This window comes from Nycticebus coucang, chromosome 13, assembly GCF_027406575.1.
Source record: "Nycticebus coucang isolate mNycCou1 chromosome 13, mNycCou1.pri, whole genome shotgun sequence".
NCBI lineage: Eukaryota > Metazoa > Chordata > Mammalia > Primates > Lorisidae > Nycticebus > Nycticebus coucang.
In genome coordinates, this window is record NC_069792.1 from 463,983 (window position 1) to 473,679 (window position 9,697).

At 44.8% G+C, this 9,697-nt stretch overlaps 1 protein-coding gene across 5 annotated transcripts; it reads right to left on the reverse strand.

The window, feature by feature from the left end:
• Window positions 1-3,484: 3,484 nt before the first annotated feature.
• On the reverse strand, window positions 3,485-9,183 carry LOC128563190 (translation initiation factor IF-2-like). 5 transcript variants are annotated; one of them, XM_053558365.1, is made up of 2 exons: window positions 7,527-9,183; window positions 3,485-6,519 (listed from the first exon to the last, which is right to left on the reverse strand). In XM_053558365.1, exon 2 carries the CDS (start codon window positions 4,264-4,266, stop codon window positions 3,499-3,501), a length of 768 nt encoding a protein of 255 aa, XP_053414340.1. In that variant the 5' UTR covers window positions 4,267-6,519; window positions 7,527-9,183; the 3' UTR covers window positions 3,485-3,498. The 5 variants fall into 5 exon arrangements, with proteins under 5 accessions (XP_053414340.1, XP_053414344.1, XP_053414341.1 ...); XM_053558369.1 differs by lacking the exon at window positions 7,527-9,183 and having other exon boundaries at window positions 3,485-4,308; window positions 6,387-7,155; XM_053558366.1 differs by lacking the exon at window positions 7,527-9,183 and having other exon boundaries at window positions 3,485-4,651; window positions 6,387-7,155.
• Between the last annotated feature and the right edge of the window lie 514 nt (window positions 9,184-9,697).

Below are 9,697 nucleotides of genomic sequence, written 5' to 3' on the forward strand. Positions count from 1 at the left end.
CATCCTTAATCATCAGAGAAATGCAAATCAAAACTCCTTTGAGATATCCTCTAACTCCAGTAAGATTAGCCCACATCACAAAATCCCAAAACCAGAGATGTTGGCGTGGATGTGGAGAAAGGGGAACACTTCTACACTGCTGGTGGGAATGCAAACTAATGTGTTCCTTTTGGAAAGATGTTTGGAGAACACTTAGAGATCTTAAAATAGAACTGCCATTCAATGCCACAATTCCTCTACTAGGTATATACCGAGAAGACCAAAAATCACATTATAACAAAGATATTTGTACCAGAATGTTTATTGCAGCCCAATTCATAATTGCTAAGTCATGGAAAAAGCCCAAGTGCCCATTGACCCATGAATGGATTAATAAATTGTGGTATATGTACACCATGGAATATTATGCAGCCTTAAAGATAGATGGAGACTTTACCTCCTTCATGTTTATATGGATGGAGCTGGAACATATTCTTCCTAGCAAAGTATCTCAAGAATGGAAGAAAAAGTATCCAATGTACTCAGCCCTACTGTGAAACTAATTTATAGCTTTCATATGAAAACTATAACACAATTATAGGCTATGAAAATGGGGAAAGGGGAAAGGGAAGGGAGGGGCGGGGGAAGGATGAGTGGAGGGAGGGTAATTGGTGGGACCACACCTATGGTGCATCTTACAAGGGTACATGTAAAACTTACTAAATGTAGAATATAAATGTCTTAACACAATAAGTAAGAAAATGCCAGGAAGGCTATGTTAACCAGTTTGATGAAAATATTTCAAGTTTTATATATAACCAGCACATGGTACTCCATGATTGCATTAATGTACACAGCTATGATGTAATAAAAGAAAATGAAAAATCCTTTAAGTAAAAACTTTTTACAAGAGACAGAAGAGGACATTGTATATTGATAATAAAAGGTCAATCTATCAAAAAGGCCAATTTCATACCCACCAAAAAACAGAGCCTCCAAATATATAATTTATAGCAGTAATTGACAGAAGTGAGGGGAGCAATAGAAAGTTTTATAATAATAGTTGTAGCCTGAATTCCTCACTTTTAATAATAAATAGAACATTTAGGATTTAAATCAGTAACAAAATAGAGAAGTTGAACAACAGTCTATGCCAATTAGACTTAGCAGACACATATAGAATACTCCCCTCAATGAGAGCAGAACACACATCCTTCTCCTGTGCACATGGAACACTCTCCAGGACAGACGATATTTTGGGTCACAACCAAGTCTCAATTGATGTAAGAGACTGAAGTCACATAAAATATCTTCTCTAACCCCAGTCAAATAAAGCTAAAAATCAATAACAGAAGGAAAACTCAGATACAATATACTACTATATGACGAATGGGTAAACAAAAAATTACAATTGAAATTAGAAAATGCTTTGAAATAAACATAAAAATACAACATACCTAAAGTTAAGGGATATAGTGAAAACAACGTTTAGAGGAAAATTAATAGCTACAAATGCCTGCATTAAAAAAAAAAAAAAAGAAAGATTCCCAGATTGATCATTTTATACCTTTGGAAACTAGAAAAAAGAAGAGCAACCTAGGGTGGCGCCTGTGGCCCAGTGGATAGGGCACCTGCCCCATATACTGAGAGTGCCGGGTTCAAACTCGGCCTCTGCCAAACTGCAACAAAAAATAGCTGGGTATTGTGGTGGGCGCCTGTAGCCCCAGCTACTTGGGAGGCTGAGGCAAGAGAATCACCTAAGCCCAGAGTTGGAGGTTCCTGTGAGCTGTGATGACACAGCACTCTACCCAGGGTGATAAAGTGAGACTCTTGTCTCTACAAAAAAAAAAAAAAGGGGGCGGCGCCTGTGGCTCAAGATGTAGGGCACTGGTCCCATATGTTGGAGGTGGCGGGTTCATACCCAGCCCCGGCCAAAAACCACAAAAAAAAACAAAAAAAAGGCAACCTAAACACAAAGTAATAATAAAAAATACAGCCAAAATTAAAAAAAAAAAGACCAGAAAAACAATATAATCAACAAAACCAGAAGTTCTTTTAAAAGGATTGACCAAAAATGACAAACATTAAACTAGATGTAGCTAGACTGACCAGAAAAAAAAGAAAGAAAACTCAAATTACTAAAACCAGGAAGAATGTAGGAATTATTATAGACCTTACAGAAATAAAAATGCTTATAAGAGAACAATATGAGAAATTGCACAGTAAACTAGCAAAAATAACCTAGATGAAATGACACATTTCTAGAAACAGTAATAAAACTGATCCAGGAAGAAACAGAAAATCTCAACAGACCCAACATGTCCAAATTAGTAATCAAATGTCTCAATAAAAATAAGCCAGGGTTAGATGGTTTTACTGGTGAATTATATAACAACAAACATTTAAAGAAAGATTAATACCAGTTCTTCTCAAAGTTTTTCAAAAAGAGGAGAGAGCACCTTTTAACTCATTCTGTAAAGCCAAAAATAGTCTGATACCAAAGCCAGATGAAAACATCCCAAGAGAAGAAAACTTTCACACTAATATTACTATGAATATAGATGCAGGAATGCTTAAAAAAATTAAAAATTTAAATTTAAAAAACATTAGAAAAGCAAATCCAGTCTCCTTTTACACATATGACACATATGGATCGATCAACTAGGATTTATCCCAGAAATTCAAGGGTAGTTCTGCATCCAAAAATAAATCGATGCAATGCTAAACCATATTCTTTTTTTTTTTTTGGTCTCACTCTGTCACCCTGGGTAGTGTGCTGGTGGCATCGTAGCTCACAGCAACCTCAAACTCCTGGGCTCTAGGATTTCGAGACCAGCCTGAGCAAGAAGTAGAACCCCCTCTCTACTCAAAAAGAAAAGGAAAAATCCGGGCGGCGCCTGTGGCTCAGTGAGTAGGGCGCCGGCCCCATACGCCGAGGGTGGCGGGTTCAAACCCAGCCCCGGCCAAACTGCAACAAAAAAATAGCCGGGCGTTGTGGCGGCGCCTGTAGTCCCAGCTGCTCGGGAGGCTGAGGCAGGAGAATCGCTTAAGCCCAAGAGTTAGAGGTTGCTGTGAGCCGTGTGACGCCACGGCACTCTACCGCGGGCCGTACAGTGAGACTCTGTCTCTACAAAAAAAAAAAAAAAAATCACAGAAAAGGAAAAATCCGCGGGGCGTGGTGGCACCTGCAGTCCCAGCTACTGGGGAGACTGAGGCAGGAGGATCACTTGAGCCCAGGAGTTCGAGGTTGCTGTGAGCTGTGTGAGGCCACTGCAATCCAGGCAGAGTGGCAGAATGAGACCCTGGCTCTTAAAACAAATAATAATTTTAAAATTTTTTAATTAAAAAATTCCATCATTTTCTGATTATAGAAACCAGGGCTCCTTGGATTTATGGCTGATACTAGGGCTTAGGAATCTTTCTTAAAGTGGATTTAAACGACAAAATGAGTAACAAAATATCGGGTTCTAATCAAAGTATAATACATATATTTCACATATATATATACACATAATGAAACTATATGAGTATAAATTGTTCTATAAATGAATAAAGAAGGGAAAGGGACAAATCTGTAGCACTGTGACTGTCGGTGGTACGCGCCCCCCGGACGGCCGGGGCTGCAGCGCGCGTCCCCGATCCCGGAGCCCCCGGGGGCGCGAGCCCGGCAGGTGCCCCACGGCGGGTCGAGGAGGCTGCGGAAGGACATGAGAGGGCGGCAGACTCCACAGGATCCGCCGATCCCTTGAGACAAATATCTTTGTGAGTCGGGAGCAGCTCCCACGTGCTGCGCCTCTGCTGGTCCCCAGACGCCGAGGTGCCAGCAGCGCCGCAGGCGCAGAGGAGAGGGAGGCGGGGTTGGGGTCGGGCTGCGCGTGCGCGGGGGAGAGGGACACGCGGGTGTTGAGCTGCGCGTGCGCGGGGGGGAGGGACCCAGGGGTTGGGCCGCGAGGGCTGAGGGCGGAGCTGAAAAGCCGCCCGACCGCTCAGGGCCGTGGGCGGGGCTCGGTCTCGCGGGCCCCGCTGGCCCAGGTCAGGGACACCCCGCTTCGCGGGCGGGTCTCCGTCCCCGGTCCCTGCTCGGGCGCGGCTCCTGCGTGTGGGGCTGACGGGAGCTGGGGGCAAACTTTGTTCACAGGAACGGTTTGCTTCGCCACGTCTGCCACGTTTGACCGTTTCCAGCGCGTCGGTTGCCTTCGTTCCGCCCTGGCCGCCGATTTCCTTCTTGGTAGGACCGACCTGCCGGGCCAGCTGCCCTGCAGACTCCAGCGCAGGAGGGGCTTTCATTTTCTATCAATCTGACCAGTTATTTTTCCTTCTTCGTCTCAGCTGAGAATAAAACACAATAATAACACATCATTCGCTACTTTGTGTATCAGTAGAGTTCAAAGGAATTTGATTATAAATTTATTGTTACAAAATTGATGTGTGAATTAATCGCATATTTAATTAGAAACAATATTTTATCCAGGATGCAGGCAATTAAATCGACACATGGACAGAGTCAGGTGCAGGCAACACCTTGCCTTCCATCTGGTGTCAGGAGCAGGACCTCAGCCAGCCTCGGGTGGCCTTTCTCCATCAAGGCCCAGATGTGGCCGTGGAGGAAGACCTGGCATCTCAGAGGAGGTTCAGCACCAGATTGTCCACCCATCATTCAGGAGTGTTTACTCTTTAAAAAACAAACAAAAAACCCCACAACTCTTACTATAGTCAACAACCGAGGGTATACTTGAAAATAAATAAAAGAGTGGAACTGGAATATTTCTAACACAAAGAAGTGATAAAGGCCTGCGGTGATGGATACCCCAATTAGCCTGATTTGATTAATTCACATTGCAGGCCTGAATCAAACCATCACAGGTACCCCATAAATATATACAACTTTATGTACCCATAACAATTGAAAAATTTTAAATTAATAAAACCTTGAAGATTAAAAAAGCAACTAAAGAGAACACAAATTTAATAATCTAAAAAATATTTCTCAAGGGTTAAGAAAAAGGGCTGGGCACAGTAGCTCGTGCCTGTAATCCTAGCACTCTGGGAGGCCTAGGCAGTGAATTGCTTGAGCAAGAGCCAGACCCTGTCTCTAAAAATAGGCAGGTGTTGTGGCCGGTGCCTGTAATCCCAGCTACTCAGGGGACTGAGGCAAGAGAATCGCTTTAGTCCAAGAGTTCGAGGTTGCTGTGTGCTATGAAGTTACAACACCCTATTGAGGGTGACAAAATAAGACTGTCTCAAAAAAAAAAGAGTATAAGAAAAAAACTTTTTAAGAAAAGGAATATATAGCAAACCTAGTAAAAAAAAAAAAAAAGATGATGAAAACTTGAGGATTTCACCACCACTGGGTCCTTCCCACACTGTCTCTTGCATCCGGGACCAGCTAGGCTTCCTTCTTTCCCTGGCCACTTGTGGTAGTATCCCTCCCATCTTTATAATCCTTCTTTTTCAAGAAAGAAAACTCCTGAAACTTTTAACTTGATGTCAAAAACAACAAAAAGCAAAAACAAATAACTATTAAGATTCTCTACTGTGTTTTGGTACTTAAAAAAAAAAGCCTTCCTGGTTGTTGAGGTGCAGATGTGGCGGGGGTGGGGTGGGGTGGTGGGGACGCAGCTGTGGGGACAGTATCTCAGCCACAGGCTTGGATTCAGCTCCTTCATTCTCAGCACAGAAGAAACTCACACGGACTCCCTGGACCTGAACAGCTATTCCAATGCCCCTGTGATAAAACCCACCAGATCGGGGCTTGCAGATTTCCTCATCTTATCAAGTGTAGAAAGAATTATCCTAATATTACAAATAAATTGGCTACTTGTCCCTTAAATGCTCACTACCCAGTTCCTTGGGCTGAAACAGTCATCATAGCTCAACCTGTGACAACAAAAATTGCATCGAGCAGGATGTTGTCAACTGAACCAGGAGCCTTGGACAGGAGATTCTGGTTGAGAGTGCATGGCAGAGCCTCCTCCTGGGATAAAGATTTCTGGGAACAGACCAGCACCCACGTGTCTGGGGCACAGCCAGCTACTGTGGCAACAACAGCTCTGCAAACAACGGATTTAGGTGCAAAAGTGCTGCGGCTTTCACACTGTTGGAATTCCGTATTTGACAATGGAAAATATTAATGATGTGGTCGTGTTATACAACATTTTAATGTACATTTCTCGCTTTATGTGTTTGCTAATGACTTTCTACTTGCTGTTTATTTTAAATTTATCTTGGACTATGGACATGATGTTAGACAAAAAGCAAATTCGAACGATTTTCTTATTCGAGTTCAAAATGGGTCGTAAAGCAATTCTGACAACTTTCAGCTCTGACAATTTTCAGCACCAACACATTTGACCCAGGAACTGCTTGAGCACTGGGGGTTCAAGAACTTTTGCAGAGGAAATGAGAACCTTGAAGACGAGGAACGTAGTGGCCACTGGAAGTTGACAACCCAGTGCGAACCATCATTGAAGCTGATCCTCTGATAACTACACAAGACATTGCCCAAGGACTCAACGTTGGCCATTCACCATCATTCAACATCTGAAGCAGATTGGGAAGGTGGAAAAGCTCGTAAGTAGGTGTCTCATGAGGTGACCAAAGACCAGAGCAATCATCATTTTCAAGTTTCCTCTTTCTTGTTCTGCACAATGACAAAACATTTCTTGATCGGACTGATGTGCAAGGAAAAGTGGATTTTATACAATCAGTGACTACAAGCTCAGCGGTGGGACCAACAGGAACCTACAAAGCACTTCCCAAAGCCAAACTGGCACAAAAAGGCCATGGTCACTGTTTGGTGGCTTCTGCCGGTCTGACCCACTGCAGCTCCCTGAATCCGGCGAGATATCACATCTGTGGAGTGTGCTCAGGAAATCAAAGAGGCACCAAGAACAGCAACACCACAGCTGGCCCAGTTGTTCTCTACAATGACGCTTGATCACATGTCACACAACCAGTGCTTCAGAAGTTGAATACATTGGGTCATGAAGTTTTGCCTCATCTGCCACATTCAACTGTCTCACCTCTTCAAGCATCATGACGACTTTCTGCAGGAACATACTTCCACAGCCAGCAGTGTGGCCAGCAGGATGCAGAAACTGCTTTCCCAGAGTTCATTGAATTCCAAAGCCAAGTTTTTACACTAGAAGTTTTACACAACTTATTTCTCCTTGGCAACAATGTGTTCATTGTAATGGTGCCTCTATTTTTTTTTTGAGACAGTCTCACTATGTCACCCTGGGTCGAGTGCTGGGGCGTCACATCTCACAGCAACCTCAAACTCTTGGGCTTAAGTGATTCTCTTGCCTCAGCCTCCCAAGTAGCTGGGACTATAGGTGCCCGCCACAACACCCGGCTATTTTTTTGCTGTAGGTGTTGTTATTTGGCAGGTCTGGGCTGGGTTCAAACCTGCCAGCCCTGGTGTACGTGGCCGGAACCCTAGCCGCTGAGCTACAGGCGCCCAGCCTGGTGCCTCTATTTTGATTAATACAGATGTGTTTGAGTCTAGTTACGATCATTTAAAATTCATGGCCCCAAACCAAAATTACTTTTGTGCTCTAGGCGTGCAAGCTCCCAAATCCTGGCTGTATGTTCCACCATGGAGAACAGGAGGGCACTGTGCCTGGAAGTCAACCTCAGGAAATGCCAGGCCCCAGGAGACTCTCGCTTCCTCCTGCTACCAGCAGGTTCATTTTTCTCCTAATCTAATTATACAATGACAGTCTATGAATTTCACTGTGGGGAAAAAAAAAAAGACTTCCTTCTCATTTGGCAAATGTGCCAGTCAGTAGCTGACTACGGCCTGAGAAAGCTCATCACATTGTGTGTTTTTTTGTTGTTTTTTTCAGAGTCTAACTCTGTCACCCTGGGTGGAGTGCCGTGGCATCACAGCTCACAGCGACCCCAAACTCTTGGGCTCAAGTGATTCTTTTGCCTCAGCCTCTTGAGTAGCTGAGACCACAGGCCCCCGCCACAATGCCCAGCTAATTTTTTTTTTTTTTTTCAGTTTTTGGCCGGGCTGGGTTTGGCAGGCCATATACCTGCCACCTCCGGTATATGGGGCTAGTGCCCTACTCCTTGAGCCACAGGCGCCACCCATGCCCAGCTAATTTTTCCACTTTTTTGTAGCATGGGGTCTGGCTCTTGCCTCAGGCTGGTCTCGAACTCCTGAGCTCAGATAATCCACCTGTGTAGGACTCCCAGAGTGCTGGGATTGCAGGCATGAGCCACAGCACACAGCTCACAGCAACCTCAAACTTCTGAGTTTAAGTGATCCTCTTGCCTCAGCCTCTTGAGTACCTGGGACTACAGGCGCCTGCCACGGTCTGGCTAGTTTTTAAACATATGGTCTCACTCTTGCTCAGGCTGGTCTCAAACTCCAGAGCTCAAGGGATCCACCTGCCTCAGCCTCCCAGAGTAGCTGGGATTACAGGATGCCTGGCTAATTTCTCTATTTTCAGTAGAGAGGGCATCTCACTCTTGCTCAGGCTGGTCTCCAAGTCCTGAACCCAGGCGATCCACTTGCTTTGGCCTCCCAGAGTGCTGGGATCAGGTGTGAGTGACCGCACCTGGCCTCACATGGGTGTTCTAACTGCATCCAGGAAAACGGTGGGTAAGACCTTCTGAGAATCAGCACCTCCACCAAACCAGCCAATATGCTGGGGGCCAAAAAAGGTTAGAATTTACATTTTTGGAACTTTAGAATCTACTCAGATACTTAACTTTACCAACCAGTGCTTGGTAAAGAAGCTATGAATATTTTTTTTGTGTTTTTTTGAGACAGAGCCTCAAGCTGCCAGCATCTGCAGAGTTCCGTGGCATCACAGCTCACATCAACCTCCAAATCCTGGGCTTAAGGGATTCTCTTGCCTCAACCTCCCAAGTAGCTGGGATTATAGGAGCCCGCCACAACGTCTGGCTATTTTTTTGGTTGTAGGTATCATTGTTGTTTGGGAGGCCCAGGCTGGATTCAAACCCACCACCTCTGGTTTAGTTGCTTGAGCTATAGGAACCGAGCCAGAAGCTATGAATATTTGGCTAGAGCTTTTGTTGTCCCACATGCCCTCTCCCCAGGTCAGCAGTGGCCGGGTGTGGTGTGCTCATGCTGGGGGCAGGGACAGTGGGACTTGTCTCATAAAGGCTGTGACTGAGCATGGGACCAGTCCGGCAGTGACCTCAGGGACCAGCACAGACACTTCCCTTTGTTTTGTCAGCTCAGGCAACTTTCCAGGCAGCGCAGACATTTCTCAAAAGATGGATGAGAAATGCTCAACATCACTCATCATCATCATTTCTGCACTGCAGACATTTCTCAAAAGATGGATGAGAAATGCTCAACATCACTCATCATCAGAGAAAAGAAATTCAGAGCCACAGTGAGACGTCACGTCATCCCATGTCCTCACATGGTCAAAAAAGATGAAACCTAACAAATGGTGGTGAAGATGCAGAGAAAGGGAGCCTTCACACGGCCAGTGGGAGTGTCAGTTTGTACAGCCACTAGAACAGCAGCATGGAGGGAAATAGCGGCCAGCTGTGGTGGGTCATTTCTATAATCCCAGCACTTGGGAAGGCTGACACAGGGGGATCACTTGGGGTCAGGATTTCATGGCCCTGTCTCTTAAAAAAAAAAAATTAAAAATAATCCCACTATGGGTATATATCCAAAAGGAAATCAGTCTATCAAGAGATACCTGCACCTCCATGTCACCCAGCACTA